General features: G+C 34.7%; 1 protein-coding gene across 1 annotated transcript in view; it reads left to right on the top strand.

The window, feature by feature from the left end:
* Nucleotides 1-1,054: 1,054 nt before the first annotated feature.
* LOC144435817 (BAI1-associated protein 3-like) overlaps nt 1,055-27,802 on the top strand; it is a 47,649-nt gene continuing 20,901 nt past the window's right edge. Inside the window, 7 exon segments of the mRNA XM_078124442.1 lie at nt 1,055-1,134; nt 4,693-4,800; nt 16,304-16,363; nt 17,297-17,363; nt 22,629-22,869; nt 25,474-25,518; nt 26,978-27,055. Coding sequence (XP_077980568.1) covers nt 16,346-16,363; nt 17,297-17,363; nt 22,629-22,869; nt 25,474-25,518; nt 26,978-27,055 — 449 coding nt within the window. The 5' untranslated portion in view covers nt 1,055-1,134; nt 4,693-4,800; nt 16,304-16,345.

Here is a 27,802-nt window from a genome sequence, read left to right on the forward strand (position 1 = left end):
AACACACAATTGACTTAACTTGAATGAAGGCTACATTATCAAGCTAAATTAACACACAATTGACTTAACTTGAATGAAGGCTACATTATCAAGCTAAATTAACAGGCAATTGACTTAACTTGAATGAAGGCTACATTATCAAGCTAAATTAACACGCAATTGACTTAACTTGAATGAAGGCTACACTATCAAGCTAAATTAACAGGCAATTGACTTAACTTGAATGAAGGCTACATTATCAAGCTAAATTAACACGCAATTGACTTAACTTGAATGAAGGCTACATTATCAAAAACAAGACACATACGCCTTGTAATTATCAATGTATCTGTAAATTATATGAAATTTTAAGCTTCCATCCATAAGATAATGTAATTGCCAAAAATTATGAAATTAATTATGCAGAATACTTATTAAAATTGAAAGCTGCATAAGCTGCATCAACAAGCTTTATTGTACATATGCTCTGTGTCAACAACAATGTATGTGTCAAATTATATGAAATTTGAATCTTGTAGTCATAAGATATCCAATTTCTATAAGGTAGGTAATGTTTACACACAAAAAACTACAAGCTGGGAAAAACAGAATTACCTAATTACTTCACTACACAAACTGATGATGTCATCACATTTATGCTGTTCAAACATATGATGTCACTCACTAACTGAAAATGTCACAGCGACTAATTTTGGCCACACAAGCTGATGATGTCATCACATTTATGCTGTTCAACATGATGTCACTCACAAACTGAAAATGGTACAGTGACTGATTTTGACCACACAAACTGATGATGCCATTGTATTTATAAATGCTGTACAAACAAATACAGTAACATCACTCACAAACTGATAAAGGCAGAGTTACTGTAGTATAACTACATGTACTTTTCCTTGGTTTAAAGATATAATGTGTACTCATTCAAAACTAATGAATTTTGAAATGTTGAAAATTGAGGGAAAAAACTGAAAAAGTACTTGAAAGTCACTAATTGTAACAACATAATTTAATAGTGGAAATCACTTATCATACTTCTGTTCATTGCAGGAAGAACAAGAAAGCGACAAACCCCCTCCACCAGAGAGCAATGCGGGTCTGCGACCAGAAATTCCTTCCCTTCCAAGAAGAGAAGTAGGTTGATATTTATTTGTCTTTCCTTCAGCACTGTATGAAATATTACTGGTAAAAACAAGTCAGCTCTTATCTTTATAACGTTATTGAATTGAGTTCTTGCAAAAGAGAAAACACATTTTGTAAAAGCAAACAACTTGTCACAAGAATCTATTGAATTATTTATCTAGCTATTTTATTTTGTAGTATGATTTTAAAAATATATGAAACATCCATTTTATGAAAACCGAATGTGGTGTGATAGATAGACTGAAACATCCATTTTATGAAAACTGAATGTGGTGTGTTAGATAGACTGAAACATCCATTTTATGAAAACTGAATGTGGTGTGTTAGATAGAATGAAACATCCATTTTATGAAAACTGAATGTGGTGTGTTAGATAGAATGAAACATCCATTTTATGAAAACTGAATGTGGTGTGTTAGATAGAATGAAACATCCATTTTATGAAAACTGAATGTGGTGTGATAGATAGAATGAAACATCCATTTTATGAAAACTGAATGTGGTGTGTTAGATAGAATGAAACATCCATTTTATGAAAACCGAATGTGGTGTGTTAGATAGAATGAAACATCCATTTTATGAAAACCGAATGTGGTGTGTTAGATAGACTGAAACATCCATTTTATGAAAACTGAATGTGGTGTGATAGATAGACTGAAACATCCATTTTATGAAAACTGAATGTGGTGTGATAGATAGACTGAAACATCCATTTTATGAAAACTGAATGTGGTGTGTTAGATAGACTGAAACATCCATTTTATGAAAACTGAATGTGGTGTGTTAGATAGAATGAAACATCCATTTTATGAAAACCGAATGTGGTGTGTTAGATAGAATGAAACATCCATTTTATGAAAACCGAATGTGGTGTGTTAGATAGACTGAAACATCCATTTTATGAAAACCGAATGTGGTGTGTTAGATAGAATGAAACATCCATTTTATGAAAACTGAATGTGGTGTGATAGATAGACTGAAACATCCATTTTATGAAAACTGAATGTGGTGTGATAGATAGACTGAAACATCCATTTTATGAAAACTGAATGTGGTGTGTTAGATAGAATGAAACATCCATTTTATGAAAACCGAATGTGGTGTGATAGATAGACTGAAACATCCATTTTATGAAAACTGAATGTGGTGTGTTAGATAGACTGAAACATCCATTTTATGAAAACTGAATGTGGTGTGTTAGATAGAATGAAACATCCATTTTATGAAAACTGAATGTGGTGTGTTAGATAGAATGAAACATCCATTTTATGAAAACTGAATGTGGTGTGTTAGATAGAATGAAACATCCATTTTATGAAAACTGAATGTGGTGTGTTAGATAGAATGAAACATCCATTTTATGAAAACTGAATGTGGTGTGATAGATAGAATGAAACATCCATTTTATGAAAACTGAATGTGGTGTGTTAGATAGAATGAAACATCCATTTTATGAAAACCGAATGTGGTGTGTTAGATAGAATGAAACATCCATTTTATGAAAACCGAATGTGGTGTGTTAGATAGACTGAAACATCCATTTTATGAAAACTGAATGTGGTGTGATAGATAGACTGAAACATCCATTTTATGAAAACTGAATGTGGTGTGATAGATAGACTGAAACATCCATTTTATGAAAACTGAATGTGGTGTGTTAGATAGACTGAAACATCCATTTTATGAAAACTGAATGTGGTGTGTTAGATAGAATGAAACATCCATTTTATGAAAACCGAATGTGGTGTGTTAGATAGAATGAAACATCCATTTTATGAAAACCGAATGTGGTGTGTTAGATAGACTGAAACATCCATTTTATGAAAACCGAATGTGGTGTGTTAGATAGAATGAAACATCCATTTTATGAAAACTGAATGTGGTGTGATAGATAGACTGAAACATCCATTTTATGAAAACTGAATGTGGTGTGATAGATAGACTGAAACATCCATTTTATGAAAACTGAATGTGGTGTGTTAGATAGACTGAAACATCCATTTTATGAAAACTGAATGTGGTGTGATAGATAGACTGAAACATCCATTTTATGAAAACTGAATGTGGTGTGATAGATAGACTGAAACATCCATTTTATGAAAACTGAATGTGGTGTGTTAGATAGACTGAAACATCCATTTTATGAAAACTGAATGTGGTGTGATAGATAGACTGAAACATCCATTTTATGAAAACTGAATGTGGTGTGATAGATAGACTGAAACATCCATTTTATGAAAACTGAATGTGGTGTGATAGATAGACTGAAACATCCATTTTATGAAAACTGAATGTGGTGTGTTAGATAGACTGAAACATCCATTTTATGAAAACTGAATGTGGTGTGATAGATAGACTGAAACATCCATTTTATGAAAACTGAATGTGGTGTGTTAGATAGACTAGTGAAACATCCATTTTATGAAAACTGAATGTGGTGTGATAGATAGACTGAAACATCCATTTTATGAAAACTGAATGTGGTGTGATAGATAGACTGAAACATCCATTTTATGAAAACTGAATGTGGTGTGATAGATAGACTGAAACATCCATTTTATGAAAACTGAATGTGGTGTGATAGATAGAATGAAACATCCATTTTATGAAAACTGAATGTGGTGTGATAGATAGACTGAAACATCCATTTTATGAAAACTGAATGTGGTGTGATAGATAGACTGAAACATCCATTTTATGAAAACTGAATGTGGTGTGATAGATAGACTGAAGACTATTCACTTATAATTTGAGTATTCGTACTATATTATGCAAGACAACTAGGACCATTCCGCAATAATTCTTTCTTCCTTCAGAAAGCAAAATTTTGTGAGGAGAACATTTATAAGAATGACATATATGAAAGTTTGTTAATTAAATCAGTTGGATATATGATGATACACAAAGACAAACTCTCTTGGTGTGGTTAACTACAGGGAAATATTGGAGACTAGTACACTGCCATGCGTTAGGAAAACTGAACTATGAACATTGATGAAAATATTGGTTTCTATGTTTTAATGTGGATTTTAGTACATTTACTTTTATTGCAGAATGAAATCTACATAATAAAGATTAAAGAGAGAATAGAATTATAGAGGAATTAAAAAATCCTCTTCCATCATACATATCACAACAAATTAATGAAATCAAAGTTGACAAAATTAAAATAGTGGAAGCAGTAGGATTACTAAATAAATAAAGTCTGTTCTAAAAAGCCGAGTGTTTTTTCATAATATACTAAGTGTGTTGAAATATACTAAGTGTGTTGTTCTGATGTTTCACACCAAGGAAGTAATTTCACTCTGATTGTTACTCTGTTCGCATAAGCATACAGTAACTATAAATGCCTGGAAAGTGAATTCTGTACTTTTGAGATCGATTGCTGTAGTCTAGTTACATGTAGTGTAAAGATTGTTGTAAATCAAACACCATATATCTACCTAGTAGGCTACTAGCTAAATCAATCTCTGAGATTGGAAATATATGTTCTGTATTTTTAGAGTGTACTAATGCCGTTTTCTTTTAATGTGTTTCATTGATTTCCAGTTTGAATCTCTCTATGTTGAACTCCTTTATACCATTAAAAACAAAGTTGGTACTACAAGTGATGGACACACACCATATGAACAAGAACTGTTCTCCTATGCCCAACAGGTCAGTATTTGAAGTACACTTTAATAGATGATCAATACCAAGATCTTTTAAACCCTCAAATTGTTGATTTTCCAATCAAAATCCACTAAAACTTACAAATAGCTTCAGTTGTCTAGACATTTATTGATGAGGATAAATACTGTCTGAGTTTGAACAGAAAGGACTCTGGTACTAAAAGTAGGTACCAGAGACCTACAGAGTTCCTCAGATTTAGTAATCAAGGGTTTATGTCCAATTTTATGAGCAAGAGGGAAAAAAGTTTATTCTTAAGTACTATCAGAGAACTCCATATTACTGTACAGTACCTTAGCACTTTAGTTGTACACCGTACAACTTCAGTTTGCACACCTTAGAATTTTAGTTTGTATAACTTAGAACATTAGATTGTACATCTTAGAACTTTAGTTTGTACACCATAGAACTCTAGTTTGTACACCATAGAACTCTAGTTTGTACACCTTAGAACTTTAGTTTATACAACGTAGAACTTTAGTTTGTACAACTTTGAACTTTAGTTTGTACACTGTAGAAGTTTAGTTTGTACACCTTAGAACTTTAGTTTGTACACCGTAGAAGTGTAGTTTGTACACCTTAGAACTTTAGTTTGTACACCATGGAACTTTTATAGTTTGTACAACTTAGAACTTTAGTTTGTATACCATAGAACTTTAGTTTGTACACCATAGAACTTTAGTTTGTATACCATAGAAGTTTAGTTTGTACATCTTAGATTTGTACACCGTAGAACTTTAGTTTGTATACCATAGAAGTTTAGTTTGTACACCATAGAACTTTAGTCTGTACACAATAGAAGTTTAGTTTGTACACCTTAGATTTGTACACCGTAGAACTTTAGTTTGTACAACTTTGAACTTTAGTTTGTACACTGTAGAAGTTTAGTTTGTACACCTTAGAACTTTAGTTTGTACACCGTAGAAGTGTAGTTTGTACACCTTAGAACTTTAGTTTGTACACCATGGAACTTTTATAGTTTGTACAACTTAGAACTTTAGTTTGTACACTGTAGAACTTTAGTTTGTACAACTTTGAACTTTAGTTTGTACACTGTAGAAGTTTAGTTTGTACACCTTAGAATGTTATATGTCAGTTGTTTTTCTCTATAGGTTGTGTGTGGAATTGATTGATCAATCGATTGATAGATCAATTGATCTAATAGCAAACTATCTGAACTTTACCAGATACCCCATTTCTGTAAGTGTAATGATACATCAAAATCCTGTTGAAAGGCTAAAAAGGACTAGTGCATTATTTTTTACAAGGTTTAATTTTGGAGTATAGTTTGGTTTGTAAATTGGACCAACAGATATAATTGACCATTTTGGACTCAGTATGATTGTATGCATGTTAATTAATCAATCAGAATAAAATACATGAAATAAGATTATAACAAATATTAAGTCACTAATGTTGCATAATACATCTTGTAAATTAATTCTACTTAGTAAATATAGGCAATGGAAAATATATTCTTCATTGTTGCAGGAATCAATTAGACAGTAAAATGTTGTTACTTTGGAATGAATATAATAGAAACAAATGTCATGTTTTCATTCATCTACTTAGGACTGTGATCACGCAGTTATTTAATTATTCAGCATTGATGTCCTCGCATGACTGGTTAAAATTACAAGTATGGGAAGCTATCTAGATCTGACAGAAAACCCATCATGAACAGTGACCAAGCTTAGGATATCAACTACCATCAATAGAGACATAGTATTCCACCTGTTTTGAAAATATTAGCACTGAATAATTAAATCATTGCGTGATCAAGGTCTGTAGTAGATGACAGATAAAAACGTTACATTAGTTGTACATGTACATTACATATAGTAACTATTTTTTAGCTCCGCTGTCAGCGAAAGCTGAAAGCGTAGCTTTAGGTATAGGTGGGTATTGAGGTATAGAGAGTAGAGTGAATCATAGGTGTCCGTCAAACTTTTATATCTTCACTATCTACTCCAAAAGTGACAGTCGGAATTCTTCGATATTTGGTGTGCATGTTCCCTGGGGGGAGGCTATTCAGATTTGTTCATGCCAAGTTGATCTGTGCCATTTTCAATTTTTTATGATTTTTTTTCCAAAAATGTCATTTTCATCAACTCCTCATAAACTTTAAGTCAGATTGCTTTGATATGTGGTGTGTTGATGCACAGAGGGTACCTTACTTAGATTTGTTAATTTCAAGTCAGCACGTCTTCTCTTCTATTTTTTATGATTTCTTTTTTGAAATTTGAAAAAAAAATGAATATGTTAATGAGTATAATGACCGACGCCATATTGGAAATCACTCCGCGAGACTTTAGGTAAAGTGCAACTTTTCAAAAGACACTATTGACGTCAAACAAGCAATGTAATATGTGCTATAGTCTTAATTCTACGCATTGTGCGCCCAAATGACAAATATTTGTTCGAAAAAGGGTTGTAAACTTCAAATCCAATTCTCCATCCACCCCTCCTACAGAATGGTTCATTCCAGTATATGCACCTCCCTCATGATCAAGTTTGAATGCCTGTGAACTGAAGTGTATGGGACGATTTTTGACAGTCAGTCGTCAATAAAAACGATAATACTCTTTCTAAAATTACCACATTTTGAAAGGGAAAGTACTTTGTGGTTCATTTATGGAGTTTTGTTTTTGTACGATCAATATTGGTGGCAAAATTACAGCGTCAAAATTGCCGATGTGGTAGTTCCGGTTCCGTACGGCGATAATCTCAAGTACCCGGATGTACGAGGGACTAACCCGGAAGCAAGTCGTTGCCAGCCGTACGTTACAGTGTTAACATCGTCCGAGAAATCGCTGCGTTCAGAATGTCATTATTCACAGAATTGTTTCTTTCGAGTGAAAACCCGTCTTGAATTGTATAACTCTAACAAATGAAGACATGTCAAGTTATATTTTGAAAGTTGTATCGCTAGTTTGAGACGATTTGCTCACGTACTATCGAGGCTTGGACCTTACTCCAGTTCAGCGGGAAGTTTAGCCAGTCCGATAATTCTTTCTGGTTTAGTTTACAACACTTTTGATCACACAGATTTTGTTTTTGTGATGAAAAGAAATTTAAAAAAAGATCACTTCAACCATTTCGTTGTGTTTTCTTTATGAAAGGTAATCGAACATGAACGAGTGTTACCACTGTAACCAGGAGGGTCTATGCTGTAACGTATAGCAAGGGTTCGACATACACGTACACGCTGGTCCGCTATCCCGCGAGTCGAGTAACTTTCTGTGATAGGTATATTAGTAGGGAGCTCAGAATTCAAACCACCGGCTATATGATGAATTCACGGTCATAGTAAAATTCATTTGATTTTTAATTTGCTATTTTGACCAACTCCGGTTGTCTATTCGCGATAAAATTACGATTAGTTTGGAAACGGGGTAGATTTTCTATGATTCCGTGTCATAAAAGCATGTGTTGTGTAGTTTTCGAAAAGCACACCCGGTGGGAAAGTCGCCCAACAGGCGATCTCGCGCCATTGCTGTACTACGTGGCACTTTATTCTGGCGGGGTGTCTCTTGAAAACGGGAATAGCGAAGGATGAGCCAATCAAGTGAGACCTTTCAAATGTAGCTAATATTATAGCCAATAAAATTAGTTGTACGATGATTTGTGTATAATAAGGGTAAGGCTGGCCTCTACACTGTACTGGCCACGTTCAACGGAAGTAAGTGAAGCTCAATCATAACAATGGTGGCTGTCAAAATCGAAGACGCGATTTGACCGTGTTGTTATTTCAGTGAGTTTATTCAGCAAGAAAACAACGTGTTCTATGTTTTTGTACTTCCTACATGATGTGATGATCGTTTTTTTACCGGTACAACTTACAGCCTACAATGAAACTGCTAACTTAGTTAGTAACACTGACACGGTACGATTCCGTGTTCCGTGTTCCGTGTTCCGTGTTCATGTTTTGGGGCACATTTCTAAATACGCGAAACCAGTTATTGAATGTGTAGTGGCTATTGATATTCAGTTTGAAAAATTAAAATCCTGAACTTTATTTTGCGAACGGTTTTGTCATTTCTTAGTAATTATAGGGCCGACTGTATCACGTTTAACGTTTATGTCAACCCGGAAGTACATAGACACGAAAATAGACGAAGTGACTTGTACATGTAATTAGTAACAAAATTTTGCTGTAACTGCTGGTAACCTTCAAATTTATTTATTTTTATGTTGTAAATACATTCTAATATGCACTAAGGACAACACTATAAAGACTTGCTCCATGGGAAGGTAATTTTTTGTCTTTTAAAAATGCAATAGTTAGATCAATGTGTACCAGAAATGTTATGAGCTAGAAATAAGACCACATAACATCTTATTACTCCCCCCCCCCCAATTAAGACAAACTACTCACAGAAAGCAACAAAAAAGAGAAGAAGCTCCAAAACATAAAAAAGAGAATAAAATAACAGTAATGAGTTGATGATGCACAAACAACTACAAAGAAATAGACAGTTCAATTACAACACACGGTTTGAAATAAATATGGGGTTTGGAAAAGTGAATTAGAAGTTGAGCAAAAACTAAGAGAGATGAAGAGCCTAAGTGAACAAGCGAAAGCACTTAAAGATAGGACCACCAGATTTTTTGCAGGACTACTACGTTATCAATTTTACTAGTCCTGTGGGATAGTGACTTTTTTACTCCAGTGTCGAACCCTGTCAATGGCTGAGAATGACTCTCTTTCGGGTACTTGGGGATTGTCGCCGTACGGAAACTAAGATGGCGATTAATACACTTCTTCCCTATATATATATCTACTACAACTAGTACAAGTTGAATGTTGTTGACTTGGTAAATTTGTTAGAAAATTGAAATTCAAATTGCCTCAAAATTATTTTAGATCCCTAGTTTATTTCATTCATCATTAAAATTTTCCAGGGTTAAAGCTGTAAGACACTGGAATTATTTATAGCCAACCTCAAAATCCTCTTTTTTTTCTTTTTCTTGTGTGCATTTCCCAGTCATTTTTTTCTGAGATTTTGTGCAATTTTTCATAACTGTAGATTTTTGTTATAAAATGGTGACTATGGTATAAAAGTACAATACATTACCAACTTCTGTGTAAAATGTGTTTTATAGTGAGACATCATATGAAACCACTAACCACTTTATTGCATCGCTAAAACAAAACTGCATAGTAAAGAGCTGAAGAACTGAACCACTTCTACATGTCACCAAAATAAAAAATAAAAAAAACAAAAAAACAGCGGAGCTATTCTGACCGATAGGTCGCTTGTTATTGTCTAAATGTAGGCAGTGTCCATGGCTAATGATAAAATTCAGAAAAATAAAATGTAGATGATAACACTACATTTATTTGAACCATAATTAGTCAACTGGTTGATGTTTTTTGAAACCATAACATCTTGCATAGAGTGTTGATTATTGACATAGTGTGGCAGCCCTTGTTAATTACTTCTCGTCCACATCAAGGAAAATAGATGTCATTCAATACAATATATTTTGCTGGTCAATACCCCTGGAAAGTCTGGGAATTTTTTAATTTTCTTTTTACTTTAAATGTTATTATGAACCCTTGATATGATATTGGGAGGGACACAAGGAGTTAATACCATGGAAGTACCACTCACGAACTTCCATGATAATACATTGGTTTGTGAATAGTTTTCTAGATTTCATACATTTTTATCACAACCAATATTCCTGTATATAATTGTTTCAAGAAATTATGTAAGTTATCGTTATCATTGTGACTATATCAAGTTTATATCATACCTACATGTTAGCACTCACACAGTCACAAAGAGTGAAAGTTATATTTAATTATTATGCACCCAGAAATAAACATAATAAAGACATACAAACTGTACATGATTGTACGCACTGTCCAAACACATACATGTACAATAACAAACATATACCCAATTTACCAACACACAATGTGTGTGATGCACACACACATATATGCATGCATGCAATGATGGCATGCATGTGCAAAGAGGCATATTGGCACATATATATGCGTACACGCATGCACAAACTCTCACACACACACACACACACACTCACTCACAAATACACCGGGTTTGTGATCAACCCACCATTTCCATAGTATGAACTAATACAAAATTTGATCTTGTAAAAAATTGTAATGGTCTAAAATAGGATGGTGGTTTTTGGTCAAAATAGGTATTGGTCACACACCCTTACCAGAATTGGCCATAGTACCAGCCATGGGACACACAGACATGCAACCTTTATACACACATAGCAGTTTATCACAATCCACATGAATGCAAGGCACAGTTTATAGTTTTGATATGTACCAAATTTCATGTATAAAATATAATTTGGTAATACTATACCCATTGTCTGACGTGAGTATACTGCATGTACACAAATACATTGTGTATCATTAAGGCATTTGAAGGAAGTTCTGTAGGGTGAAAAACTGAGTTGAAACCTGTACTAGCTGTAACCACAGTATTGAGTTTATGATCGGACAACCAACAATATATTCATTGAAAGTTGTTAACATAGCAATAATTAGACATTGTAGAGGCCTATTTTATGTATAAGTAGTAATATTACTATGAAAGTAATAATTTGAAATCATCAGCTCTGAATGCAGACCTAAAAATTAATTTAATTCAATATATTGCACCATATTGTACAGTGTGTACGATATTTTGATAAAAGTCTTTTTTTTGTCCAACAAAGCAGTTTGACAAAATGTTCCAGTTACAGCTTGAAAGCTTGTGAAAAGGGAGGAATAATTGAAGTGTGTAATAATTCTACCATATAACGTTTTGACTTGTTGTAGAAATGCTTACAATGAAATTGTAAAATGAATAATAAAGAAGCAGTTTATTTAATATCATCGTAAAAAGACTTCTATACATATGCAAAGTTCTTGACATCGTGGAACAGAAGTGTGCAATTGATGCAAGTATTGTCAATATTGAAAATAAATTGAATGAAAGTGAATAGATTGAAAAATTTCATTTCTCAATGTTGTTAGATTTGCTTCATCAAGATGATACAAAAGTAGAGTAATACATTCTGTACACGTTCCATATTGTAATAGGTTTATACAGTCACCATTTATGCCTGACAATTTTTGTATTAAACTAAGAATAACCTCTCTGTAAGTATTTTCTCATCACTAAATACTGATTCTTCACAGTTCTGCATCTGTCTGTTGTGTCATTTCTTTGGTTTGGAGTAACAACTAGGTTAGTGTTAGTAGTGATCAATAGGTGATGTGGTTAGTTAGGTTGTAGAGGTGTGACTTTCAAGCAGTGTGTTATAAGCTTGTAAAACTTAACTTGTCCATTCATCCACATCATATTATACAAGATTCCTGGTTGACTGTTTTAGAACTGAATGTCACCTATGTGAATCAAAAAGAAAAGAAACAATCTTAAGTCAGATATCTTGAATCTCTTGTTTGATTGACAACATCACATATTACATGATAGGAAAATAGGTGTGAATTGATCAGGCATAAAAATTGTTTGGGGGATTTTAGTGTCACTGTTATTTATTGTTAGAAGATTGGTACAGAAGCTTCAAGTTTATACATGTTTATAGGTGTAGATTGTAGTTGCATATTATTTAATAGGTACTCACATTGTTGTACTTACTGAAGTTTGTTGACTGAACTCAAAACTGTAAATTGTGATATTAACTCATAAATGATCCAATTACATAATTTATCGTATATATCAAAAAAATGTTCAGAAAATTAATAATGTGCACTCTACTGTTCAAACAATGCCAGAAGATAATCATAGAAAACATACATTGACATTAACATTTTACTAGGTTGTTTTATTTTAGTATTTTCATTTATAAACTCAGCGTGTGCAACTCTAAGGTAAATCTATCATTTAGTACTTTCACCACTCAAATTTTCAGTGTTTTATGAAGGGAAGAATTGTAAGTCTATCAAATCTATCAAAAATCCCTGGTCAATTTACTTGTAGTATAGCACATAAGCATTATTTTAATGAAGAGACTTGGACAGGCAATTCTGAAATTCAGATTTTATTTTACCCAGGGTTCCCACCAAGACTTAACATAATCTTCATCTAGTCAAGAAGTGAACCCCCCCCAGGCTTTTACCAATACCCTTAGGTGATGAGTATTTCTGGCTGAGTGAAGAAAACTATTTGAGAGTGATATAACTATATATGTACATGCAAATATTTGGGAAGAGTGGTGGTGGTGGTGGTGGTGGTGGTGGTGGTGGTGGTGGTGGTGGTGGTGGTGGTGGTACTACTACTAGTAATAATAATCACTACGATTTTCAACTTTTTGACTCATATTTTGAGTTGAATATTAAAGATAAACACATGTTGTCATGACGATGAACAAACAGGATGCAAATCGCATATTTTTGTTTGAATGCAACACAGAGAGTACAAGTGGCATTATAATTCACAAAACATATGATATAAAACTTACAAGTGTCCCTCTACCTCTAAAGTAAGAGTGATAGTATCAAGTGATACTGTTCTTAACGAGCCAGTCCCTACTGGCCGTGGATGCATTCATATACAATATCCATACTCATGGCTAGCTAATTTATTTGTTTTTAATATACATAAACACTACAACCAATCGGATTGCCACTTAGATAGCATGTAACATACAATGCCTTGGCAAGAGACTAGTACATACACTGAAAATCCTACAAACAATATTGGATTGATACATGTATGAACATAAAATAATGATCTATAAATCTTGCCTTGAAGTGTCAAGTAGGGTTTGTGAAAGCATGGATTTGTCGTACCATCAGACCGAGTGTCCGATACAATCGTGAGTTTGTAGCAAGTACTGAAGTAGGTTACAATGTGGATTATCTCAATATTAGAGCCATGGTTACAACCAGGAAGTTCAAGCGAGTTCACTTGAGATAATCTTAATTCCATTCACAACTTGCAGTTATTGAAGTGTTGTTTGCCATACTCTTGATTTTACAAGGAACTGAACCTGGGCTGAACGCTAATTAAGTACGACCTTTTAGCACAGTGTCTTCGGGCGCACTGGTTAAGAATGCTGGGATGACTGCATTCATCACCTGTACTAGTATTAATACTCTGTACAGTACCCGTTTATCAGCCCTTAATGTAAATATTCAACAAATCTTTCCCCATTCTTACTTTATACTCTTTAACCCGTCAAATATTGGTTATCCTAGTAGATTTAAAAGAGACTAGTAACTTTTACTCAGGTCTTTTGAATCACTCGTTCACATTCACTCAGTGCATGCATCTGTACAACGTTTGCTGTTCACGCTAGTTAGTCTTGTTGGACTCAGTTGATCATCGTCGCTAACCACGGCTTCTTTTACTGCAGCGCCAAAAATTCGCCGTGTGAAAGTCATTTCTGTTGTACTCCCCAATTATAGTTTTTATGACTTCAATTTGGGAAAGTTGTATGTGTGAGTACCCTGTAGTTTTTCTGCATTGCCATGAATTTTGCGGCAGTTGCAATAATTGTTATCTGGCCATTGTTATCTGAAACACATTCTTTGAGAGACTGAGTTTGATTGGTCAGATTATCATGATGTCATTGCTTATGAATATGTATTACGTATGTGTGAGATACAAATTTGACAGCCGAAAGATACCAGAGTTTTATTGCGAAATGTAGTGGTAGAAGTAATAACTCTGGTGTGCGAGAATGGTCCCTTCACCTCTTAAGTAAGAGTGATAACAAAGCAAACATGTAAATTTTGCCACAAGGATAAATGCAGAATTTATGATGACATTTTATTTTATATGACAGGTAATTTTCTAACCTGTAACAATATCTTGTAAGTACCTTCAGTGGGCCAGAATAAATTCTTCAGTGTCAAAGGGCTGATGGATTTTGTGTTCTATGACTACAGAGTGCATCACCTCAAGGTACAAAGTTTACCTATAACCTGTCAAGCCAATCCATCATTCAGCATATCCATTAGACGAAAACCAATGTCTGTAATTCAAAAAAATGAGATTCTGGAACATTACTGTAACATGAATCAAGTTTGATTTTGATTGCATTCATACACCAACCTTTTGACCTTTATGGATGATATGTTTTATTTTTATGAATAGCTAAGTTAATATTTTTTGCATGTGACTTGCAGTAGGACATCTAATATGATTAATTTCATGATTTGCACACACGCATTTGACTAAATTTGCATCTCATTTTTGAATCTGAAGTAAATTGAATTTTTAAGTTCTGTTTATCTTTTTATTTCACAATTGAATTCTTCATTATAAAGTTGATTATTTTATTTCATACCTCATTTCAGATTCATTTCACATCTATTGCATTGACTCTGAAATGTAAAATACTGACACTGTTCTACTTTGTGTCTGCCTCTGAAACATGTAATCTAGCTATTGCAGACATCTTTGAGGAAAAAACTATCAATCTGTCTGTAAGTCTTCTCTGTTGTGAAATGGATTATGTAAAGTATTGATAGTGGAAATGTCTTGTGAATGATAGGCATTATGGTAGAATACAGACTTTAAATACTAGTATCTATAGAATAGTGTGTATACATTGAAAGATGGATTATTTATTTATGTTTTTTTAGCACAACTGAACTGAGGTTCAGTAGTGCTATAGGGATCGCCCGGCATCTGTCTGTCTGTCTGTCTGTCTGTCTGTCTGTCTATGTGTGTGTGTGTAAACAACTTAAAGTAAATAACCGCTGAACCGATTGCCATGATATTTGGTGGGTCCATTACCTTGGGTGTCTAGTTGGAAAATGTGATTTTTGGTCAAAAAACTTAAACTCAAAAACTACCGGGCAGATTGGGCTGAAATTTGGGTGAAACATTCTTCATGGTGTTTTTACTAAGAATTGTTCATGATATGATGGTCCCATCAGTGATATGCAAATTAAGGCTAAAAATGTGTCTTTTTGCTCAAAAATCTACAATTCCAAAACCACTGAGCAGATTGGGCTGAAATTTAATGAGAATGCATTTAGGGATGTATGGACGAAGAAATATTAAGCATACAATGATTCCATGAGTGATATGCAAATTAGGTGTAAAAATGTTCAATTTTGGTCAAAAACTTATATCTCAAAAAGTACTTGGTCAATGAGTCTGAAACTTGGTGAGATGTTTCTGAAAGTGTTATTCTGCAATTACTGCGGTAACTGGTTACAGACAGTAATGGCTATAGACAGTAATGGTAACAGACAGCAATTACTGTGGTAACTGGTTACAGATAGTAATGGCTACAGACAGTAAGGGTTCCAGACAGCAATTACTGCGGTAACTGGTTACAGGTAGCAGTGTCTATTTAAATGATCTCTTTAATTCTTTTCATTAGGTTATTTTATCATTAACTTTGAATACTGTAAAGTAATTAGATGAATTCATTTCTCACTTTAGACCTCCAAACCTTGTTAAGTTGTATTTTATACATGTATTACTTGAACTTGTACTATTTAATTACACAATAATTTACTTCATATATTTTACAGGCCTTTCAAGTACCAACTGAAGATCATAAACACTTCCTGGCTATGGCCTCTAAAGAACAGGTTGGTAATCTATGTGTGTCTGGGGGTGGAGGAGTAGGGGTAGTGGTACATGTATGGACTTATTGCCACTCACTACTTAGTTTTCAAACACTGAATTGTAATTAATGTATTTGAATACAGATGTTTTGAGTACTTGAAAGCAGTGAGTTCATCTGTCACCATATGATTCAGAATATTTCATTTCCATTGATTTCATAGTCAACTCAAATAGACTACAAACATGGTCATTATAAAGTAAAATATTCATGGGCCAAAAGAATATGTGAAAAGTTTTGTTTCCTGTGTAAACTCTTCATCTACAATGGTGAAAGCTTTCAACTAACTGAGAGAGACACAAACTAAAACTGTTGTTACTATCCTATGTGTTGATATAAGCTATTGAATGAAATTGGTTTAATTGTACACAAAATAGGGTTGCATTTCTGATAACTTTCATGAGTTTGCAGTGTATATTTTGGGACTTCAAGTGTTCAAGTGTTGATTACAGGGTGATTAGATCTGCACAACAAATTTTTAAGGTACCAATATCACCCACTTGTGTAATCTACCACATCAAACAACAACATTTCATCGTGTCTGTGTATATAATTACATAGCAGATACGACCTTACTGTACTGACGTGAAGATTTTTAGTTTGTGCCTAACTTAAATAAGCTGAAAGCATGGTTTCTGCCTTAGTAATATTTTGGAAGGTGACCATTCTACTGTCAACCAAGTCTCTATATTCTATTCAGTCATAGCAGCATATACTGGTACATTGCATTTGACTCAACTCATCTTGGTGGGGGGGGGGGGGGGGGGTCTATTAGCATATATCAAAGAAATAAATTAGAAAGAAGTGGTTGGATTAGACAGAGGTGAAAAAGAAAGATTTAATATTAAAGTGAGAGAGATAATTTGTGACTAATTTTAAAATGTGATCTTTCTTGTAGTCACCCACCCTGATACTTAATGTTACTGTGGTAGCTGCTAAAGATCTTGAAGCTAAGGATGCCAATGGTATGTTGAAATCAAATTATTGTATTATGTTTCTATTGGTAGTCGTACTTTTGTTAAACCTTACTGCAATCAAAGTATCATAGTGCTTTGTGTTTCATATCAGTCTTTTGTTTGTTTCTAGTACCTTGTGATCTTAGAATATGATGTAATGTTTTCACAGATCAAAGGGTTTTAATTTATTACAAAGACGTTGTTAATGACACTGAGAAATGAAATCATGGAAATTTATTTCCCACCTATCTGTTTAATACAAATCTTTATTGATCAGAAATGATTCCATTTTATACCTTATACCCAGATAATATTTATTCAAAAAGCATTATAGTTAGTTTTAATTGTTTTTGTCCAATTTTGAACTTTATAGTGATTTGCTAGAAATTTCCCTTTTCTAATCTTCAAAGATTAGTTAAAAGTTTCCCTTCTCTAGACTTCAGTTATTGGCCAGAAGTTTCCTGTTTCAAAACTTAAATGAACGGTTAAAGGTTTTTGTATTACATACAAGTTGTGTTTGTCCATTTTTGCATTTAATGATGATAAGATTAGAATAATAGACAGTGAATACAGGTTTAGTTTCTGTTTGTCTTTCAAAACTATGCCTTTCCAGACAGACTTTCATCAAATTGATCGATAGTAGCAAATAGTTATTAGACATTTAGGATAAAGTAGACTTCAAAAAGGAAAGCTTTGTTGGATTTTGCTCAATGTAACTCAAATAATCTTTAGGTTAGATTAAAAAAGATCTAAATTTTAAAAGTACAAAATAAAATGGCACCTCGAGATCTAAGTTTTAAGATAATGGTCCACTGGGGTGATAGTGAAAAATTACAGGACAAAAGGCCATTTTGAGAACTCTGTATCAAGAAGAAACAATATAGTTTGTAAACTGTCATTTTACTGAAATGTACCAAAGATCCTTTTATTTGAAAAGTCACCAATTTTATAGATAGAAAACTTTACGTTTAAGTCTAATGATGCACCTTTGAGATAAAGGAATGTCGTGTGTTATCAAAATCTATGAGATTATAAAACAAATGCCATGGCAAGAACTCTGTGTTAAAAACAACGTCCCTTATATATAGAAATCTTTTATGAGACGGAAATCTAGCAAAGATGCATCTTACAGAGAATTTATTTGAAGTCTAATGATGCACAGCCTAGATAAAGGAATTTCATATTATTTAAAACAAGCAGATTATAAGAAAATGTCACTCCTAGAGTCTGCAGGTGTCAAGAACAATGTCCCTTTGTAGGATTCAGTTGTTGAAATCTAGCAAATATCCTTTGATTCAGCCTCTGTAGATAAAGAATGTGCAATGTCACTGAAGTCTAACTATGCACTCTCCAGATAGAGGAACTAAAAATCTTAATCTAGCTGATTATAAAACCGCTCTGAGATGCTGATGTCCAAAAAAGACATCTGTAGATAGCAAACGTTGATGTTATTAAAGTCTAACAATATTCCTAGATAAAGGAATTTCATGTCATTAAAATATTGCAGATTGAGCAAATTGCCACTTCAAAAACCATTTCATGAATGTCATCCCTTCTACTTCTAGCTAGTGAACATTCAAGTTTTCTACTGAAATGATAGCAGATAACATGAATAGATAATAAATAACGATATACCTTGTAGATAAAGGTTACACATGTGATTGAAATCAAGCAGAGACATGTAGTTTATGAATGAATCTGTGATAGCTAGAGGAATCTCATTATATTCAAATCTGACACAGAGATTAACAACTATATGCATCAAAAACTCTGATCTGACTCGTAACAGACAGACGGATATCATAGTGCAATACATCAAAAACTCTGATCTGACTCGTAACAGATAGATGGATATCATAGTGCAATACATCAAAAACTCTGATCTGACTCGTAACAGACAGATGGATATCATAGTGCAAAACATCAAAAACTCTGATCTGACTCGTAACAGACAGACGGATATCATAGTGCAATACATCAAAAACTCTGATCTGACTCGTAACAGACAGATGGATATCATAGACTAAGTGCAATACATCAAAAACTCTGATCTGACTCATAACAGACAGATGGATATCATAGTGCAATACATCAAAAACTCTGATCTGACTCGTAACAGACAGATGGATATCATAGTGCAATACATCAAAAACTCTGATCTGACTCGTAACAGAGAGATGGATATCATAGTGCAATACATCAAAAACTCTGATCTGACTCGTAACAGACAGACGGATATCATAGTGCAATACATCAAAAACTCTGATCTGACTCGTAACAGACAGATGGATATCATAGTGCAATACATCAAAAACTCTGATCTGACTCGTAACAGACAGATGGATATCATAGTGCAATACATATATAACTCTGATCTGACTCGTAACAGACAGATGGATATCATAGTGCAATACATCAAAAACTCTGATCTGACGCATAACAGACAGATGGATATCATAGTGCAATACATCAATAACTCTGATCTGACTCATAACAGACAGATGGATATCATAGTGCAATACATCAATAACTCTGATCTGACTCATAACAGACAGACGGATATCATAGTGCAATACATCAATAACTCTGATCTGACTCATAACAGACAGATGGATATCATAGTGCAATACATCAATAACTCTGATCTGACTTATAACAGACAGATGGATATCATAGTGCAATACATCAATAACTCTGATCTGACTCATAACAGACAGACGGATATCATAGTGCAATACATCAATAACTCTGATCTGACTCATAACAGACAGACGGATATCATAGTGCAATACATCAATAACTCTGATCTGACTCATAACAGACAGACGGATATCATAGTGCAATACATCAAAAACTCTGATCTGACTTATAACAGACAGATGGATATCATAGTGCAATACATCAATAACTCTGATCTGACTTATAACAGACAGATGGATATCATAGTGCAATACATCAATAACTCTGATCTGACTCATAACAGACAGATGGATATCATAGTGCAATACATCAATAACTCTGATCTGACTTATAACAGACAGATGGATATCATAGTGCAATACATCAATAACTCTGATCTGACTCATAACAGACAGACGGATATCATAGTGCAATACATCAATAACTCTGATCTGACTCGTAACAGACAGATGGATATCATAGTGCAATACATCAATAACTCTGATCTGACTCATAACAGACAGACGGATATCATAGTGCAATACATCAAAAACTCTGATCTGACTCGTAACAGATAGATGGATATCATAGTGCAATACATCAATAACTCTGATCTGACTCATAACAGACAGACGGATATCATAGTGCAATACATCAATAACTCTGATCTGACTTATAACAGACAGATGAATATCATAGTGCAATACATATATAACTCTGATCTGACTTATAACAGACAGACGGATATCATAGTGCAATACATCAAAAACTCTGATCTGACTCGTAACAGACAGATGGATATCATAGTGCAATACATCAAAAACTCTGATCTGACTCATAACAGACAGATGGATATCATAGACTAAGTGCAATACATCAAAAACTCTGATCTGACTCATAACAGATAGATGGATATCATAGTGTAATACATCAAAAACTCTGATCTGACTCATAACAGACAGATGGATATCATAGTGCAATACATCAATAACTCTGATCTGACTCATAACAGACAGATGGATATCATAGTGCAATACATCAAAAACTCTGATCTGACTCATAACAGACAGATGGATATCATAGACTAAGTGCAATACATCAAAAACTCTGATCTGACTCATAACAGACAGATGGATATCATAGTGCAATACATCAATAACTCTGATCTGACTCATAACAGACAGATGGATATCATAGTGCAATACATCAAAAACTCTGATCTGACTCATAACAGACAGATGGATATCATAGACTAAGTGCAATACATCAAAAACTCTGATCTGACTCATAACAGACAGATGGATATCATAGTGCAATACATCAAAAACTCTGATCTGACTCATAACAGACAGATGGATATCATAGTGTAATACATCAAAAACTCTGATCTGACTCATAACAGACAGATGGATATCATAGTGCAATACATCAATAACTCTGATCTGACTCATAACAGACAGATGGATATCATAGTGCAATACATCAAAAACTCTGATCTGACTCATAACAGACAGATGGATATCATAGTGCAATACATCAAAAACTCTGATCTGACTCATAACAGACAGATGGATATCATAGTGCAATACATCAAAAACTCTGATCTGACGCATAACAGACAGATGGATATCATAGTGCAATACATCAATAACTCTGATCTGACTCATAACAGACAGATGGATATCATAGTGCAATACATCAATAACTCTGATCTGACTCATAACAGACAGACGGATATCATAGTGCAATACATCAATAACTCTGATCTGACTCATAACAGACAGATGGATATCATAGTGCAATACATCAATAACTCTGATCTGACTCATAACAGACAGATGAATATCATAGTGCAATACATATATAACTCTGATCTGACTCGTAACAGACAGACGGATATCATAGTGCAATACATCAATAACTCTGATCTGACTTATAACAGACAGATGGATATCATAGACTAAGTGCAATACATCAAAAACTCTGATCTGACTCATAACAGACAGACGGATATCATAGTGTAATACATCAAAAACTCTGATCTGACTCGTAACAGATAGATGGATATCATAGTGCAATACATCAAAAACTCTGATCTGACTCATAACAGACAGATGGATATCATAGACTAAGTGCAATACATCAAAAACTCTGATCAGACTTATAACAGACAGATGAATATCATAGTGCAATACAACTCTTCTTTGTGATGAGGTGTATAAATTACTGTTTTAGACTAAATTGAAAACACCCTTGAAATTTTCAAAATGTTTCAAGCACTACCATATAATTTGTGTGGTTTTTTTTCTCTGTCTATTATGTTTTAGTAATACATTAATAGACTTTCTGTAAAGTTCTGAAAGAATTATTTCCTGGGATTATAGACAGGGTATATGGTAGAATGACAGCCATTGTTGTACTTTCTGGGGTAAAGGAACCCCCATCATTGAGTTTACCAGAATGGCCCTTAATACTGTTGTGTTCTCCAGAATGATCCTTATTATACAGAATGATAGTATTCACTATTCTCTTTCAACATTATTTGTGTTTCCTAGGATACACCGTACAGTGATTATGTTTGTGTTACAATTGTAGGATACAGTGACCCCTACTGTATGTTAGGGATTATGCCAGGTGCAGGTCTCTTAGGAGTTGGTGAATCTGACGAAGAAAAGGAGGACAAACCTAAGAAGAAACTGAGTCTGAAACACAGAGGAAGTAAAAAAGACAAACAAAAAAATAAAAGTGTGAGAGATCAGTTGCCAGCCAAATTAATCAAAGTAACAGAAGTTAAACGAGAGTCTCTCAACCCAGTCTGGAATGAAAAATTCAGATTGTAAGTCTTCAATAATGTTTCAAATTATTACCTGCAAGATATTCATTGCAAATTGCACAAGTTTGTAATTAACACTACACTGTAGCCTTACAGGAGGTAAAACCAGTATTAGTTTTATGCATTTATAATTTTGATGCCTGCAGCAAACTTCAAATTAAAAGTACATAATATTATGTGTATATCCTAGTTTTAGTAGTCCTTTGCTATAGGCTGTCATGCCACCTGTATATCTCATGCATTTTGATTGGTGTAAGTTTTATGACTTTCAAACCATATATTGCTATTGGGTCAAAGGTCACCAACATGGAACTTTACTGAACTTTGACCTCATGAATATGGTTAGGGAAAAGTCCTAAAGAATACAGTAAAGTATATACAGTAGTCTTATTGGTCATTTTGTCTCACACTTTGTCTGTTTTGTTAGTGCCTCATTAGAAAACCAAGTATAAGTCTCTGGACTGTACCTCAACAAATAATCTTTTGAATGTCAGGATGATGTCTGTTAAAAGAAAAAAATATCTGTGAAATATCTTCCATTTTGAACTAAAGATGATTTTGTAGGAATCAACCAAAAATTGCTAGGTTTGACTTGGTGTATAGGGTGCCTTAAGTAATTATGGTGGGGGGGGGGGGAATTAGGCTCGGACTGTTGTGTAAAATGTGACCCTCCCCAAAATGTGGCCCTCCTCCTGGCCCTGTCTCAACTGTCTAAACTTGACCCTCTCCTATTTTAAAACATGAGTTAAATGCTGTCAGATATGTAAAAAGAACATGAGTCCCCAAATCAATGGTAAGGACTTCATCTCAGCGCAGCCATCAATGTTGCAAGTTTTAAAGGCATTGGTTATTTCCCATTACTACCACCATATAGATGTGTGTGAATTAAGGCACTGTATACTTGTGTTGGAGTCTCATTGACTGAGCTGAAGGCCACAAGTCAACTCCCAATGATGAGATTGTACAAGGTCAACATCTCCACAACATTATCCCTAATATTTTTAATACCCAACTGCTCCCGTTTTACACCTGTGAGACCCACTTCTCTCCTTACACCACAACTAACTATTAATTCATTACATGGATGTCAGCAGCAATTTGATATAGGCTGATATCATGGACCCTAACCCTAACTGTAATCCTAACCCTAAACCATAACCCGAATGACAGCAATGGGATTTGGAACCAGTGGCAGCGATGGGATGACAAAATCACCCCAAAATAATGCAATGTAAGGCAATACAATGAGTCAAAGTAACATGTGACCCTACTACCCCAATCCCATTTTCAAAAATATTACACTCTCCAAGAGAGGATTTGTCCCCAAATATTTCTGGCCCTCCCCTTTGTAAATACTGAAAGCTCCCTTAGAGGTCTGACTAGGTGTTAAAAATGTCGGTTTGGTACAAAGCATAAATGATGCATGATATATAGAATTCCAGATGAATAGATTTGCCAGCAGCTTGGGACTTGTGAAGTCTAACAATGTGAGGCTCAAGGAGAATTAAAATACCTCCTTAGGGTTATTAAAGGAGACAACATGTTCATAGAATATAATTAGTCATCCTATAGGAGATATACCCTGGCTGTTTATCACCTTGTGTCAGTTACATAACCTCATTACAGTCATCATCAGTGTACACTGTACTAGTGAAATTTACAAGGGGTATGTGACGTGTGTTCCTTTCAAATCATCCTAGGCGTTTTGTTATAATGGAGGCAATTTAAGTTAGAGTGAATGAACTTAACAAAATTTGAAGTATCTAGTAGCTGTTACTTTCATAAAAATGATTAGCTTCATTAGTGAAGGAGAAAAAGAAATACATTCAGCAATTGTTATTTCAACTTATTCCATCATAGATAGATAAATATATATATATATATATATATATATATATATATATATATATATATATATATATATATATATATATATATATATATCCATCCATCCATCCACTCAGCCATCCATGCATCCATCCATCCATCCATCCATCCATCTATCCATCCATTCCATTCATTCACCCATCCATCCATCCATCCATCCATTCATCATCCATCCATCCATCCATCCATCCATCCATCCATCCATCCATTCCTTCATTCAGTCATTAATTAATTAATTAATTCATCCATCCATCCATCCATCAATGCATTCACCCGTCCATCCATCCACCCACTCACCCTGGCATCCATCCATCCATCCATCCATTCATCCATCCATCTATCCATCCATTCATCCATCCATCCATTCCTTCATTCTATTCATTTATTCATTCATGCACACGTGCACTCATGCATGCACACACATATTACACATACACACACACACACACACACACACACACACACAATTAGATAAACCAAGAGACAATATTGTGTGACAAAGTATTTGACCTCATAAAATCACATAGATTCCTAATCTGTCTATTATACTGTGATCCCATAGCTGGCAATAAAAACAGACATACAGTCCATTCAAGTAATTTTGAAAAAAATCTATTTGATGTATTATGTAATAGTTTGTAGAGTAGTAACTAAATCATGTAATATATTCCATGCCAAGATTAATAGTTATATCTAACATGTTTTATGTTTCATCTTCAGCCAAATAGATGATATTAAAGGTGATAAACTACATTTAGATATATGGTAAGTTAACAAACATGTCATCAACTGTTCTAGGGGAAATTGTTAGACCCCAATTTCAACAGAAAAGAAGGAATCTTCAATTATAGTTGGTGTATGCATTTTTAGTCGGTGCCCGTTGGGGGCTTATAATTATACATTGGGTTCCATCTGTATGTCTGTCCGTGCATCCGTCCATGCATTCACCCTCATATCTCTGGCATGCACCAACCGATTTCAACCAAACCTGACATATAGGTAACATACTATGTGAGACATATGTACACCACTTTGTTTTACGAACGAATCAAATATGTCTTTGATTGAAGACTTGTTATAGTTGGATTATATTTACACAGTCCCATAAGAAAACCAAAGGTCCAAAGTGGATGGTGGGGCATACAAAGGTCCAGAGTGGATGGTGGGGCATACAAAGGTCCAGAGTGGATGGTGGGGCATACAAAGGTCCAAAGTGGATGGTGGGGCATACAAAGGTCCAGAGTGGATGGTGGGTCATACAAAGGTCCAGAGTGGATGGTGGGGCATACAAAGGTCCAAAGTGGATGGTGGGGTATACAAAGGTCCAAAGTGGATGGTGGGTCATACAAAGGTCCAGAGTGGATGGTGGGGCATACAAAGGTCCAGAGTGGATGGTGGGGCATACAAAGGTCCAAAGTGGATGGTGGGGCATACAAAGGTCCAGAGTGGATGGTGGGGCATGCAAAGGTCCAAAGTGGATGGTGGGGCATGCAAGGTCCAAAGTGGATGGTGGGGCATACAAAGGTCCAGAGTGGATGGTGGGGCATACAAAGGTCCAGAGTGGATGGTGGGGCATACAAAGGTCCAGAGTGGATGGTGGGGCATGCAAGGTCCAAAGTGGATGGTGGGGCATACAAAGGTCCAAAGTGGATGGTGGGGCATGCAAGGTCCAGAGTGGATGGTGGGGTATATAAAGGTCCAAAGTGGATGGTGGGGCATACAAAGGTCCAAAGTGGATGGTGGGGCATACAAAGGTCCAGAGTGGATGGTGGGGCATGCAATGGTCCAAAGTGGATGGTGGGGCATGCAAGGTCCAGAGTGGATGGTGGGGTATATAAAGGTCCAAAGTGGATGGTGGGGCATACAAAGGTCCAGAGTGGATGATGGGGCATGCAAAGGTCCAAAGTGGATGGTGGGGCATGCAAGGTCCAGAGTGGATGGTGGGGCATACAAGGTTATTTTTGGAAATGATGCTGTGTACGAGTGACTGAATTTTTCCAATTGGACAACAGAATACACAGATTTATTATGAGAGAAAATAACTATTAAATCTAAATGTGTTATTTTATAAAAAGCCCAAATAAATACCTATTTTTCATCCATGGCCACATTAAGGTAGAATTTGATAACAAATTTCACTGAAAATCAAAGATCATCAGTTCTCTCCAAATTTGCCATGTGAAAGCTTGTTCCTGATATCAATAAATAATGTTGACTGTTACAGGGACCATGATGACGAAACATCAGTCTTTGATGCAGCTAGACGATTGAATGAAGTGACAGGGATCAAAGGAATGGGAAGGTAAATAATAGGCAGGGTGATTGGTGATTGTATTAAGGGGCGACATCGAAATCAAAAGCATCGTAATTACGCGTCGTAACGAGTAAAGACGAGTAGCTACTAGTAGTTACGATGTACTACGGTGAATATTCGTAAGTCTCAACGCATATTCATGAACTTTAGGTTGTAGACAATAAAAAGTAAACCCCTATTGTCCGTTATTCATGAGTCCAAACTACGACCATTTACGCGTAGTCTTCATCGTGAAAAAAATAACGAAACAAAAAGATTTTCTTCCCTGTGCAAATCAGTTTCACGCTTACTTTTTTCAATGTTATTCATTCGATGCCTCTATGGCATTCGTACAGTCGGCTAGTCAACTAAGTGTTTCAGATATATTCAGATGTTTACCTAATATGTCTTGCCTAAAAATACCTAGAAGAAGAATTTATATTCGAAACGTCGGATTTTACATCTGTTTATTCGGACTGCCTCACAACTTCCTTATGCACTTCTCGGCTAGTCAACAAACATGTCGGCCATTTTCGTCTGGCTGGTGAACGGGTGAACGGTGCATTGATCGTGTTAGATTCGAGTGGCAGGATTCGTCAGTCGAATTTGAACATTGTCCACAAAAACAAATTAAAAACTAAAGCTTGTCTCGCATTAATATATAGTTTGATTTGATTGATTTAGAAGTCACCTAAAAACGTTTTGTTTCTTCAAAATTTTGAGGAAAAACGTCATTTATATAACAAAATTTCACGC

Source organism: Glandiceps talaboti, chromosome 5 (assembly GCF_964340395.1).
Source record: "Glandiceps talaboti chromosome 5, keGlaTala1.1, whole genome shotgun sequence".
In the NCBI taxonomy this organism is placed as follows: domain Eukaryota; kingdom Metazoa; phylum Hemichordata; class Enteropneusta; family Spengelidae; genus Glandiceps; species Glandiceps talaboti.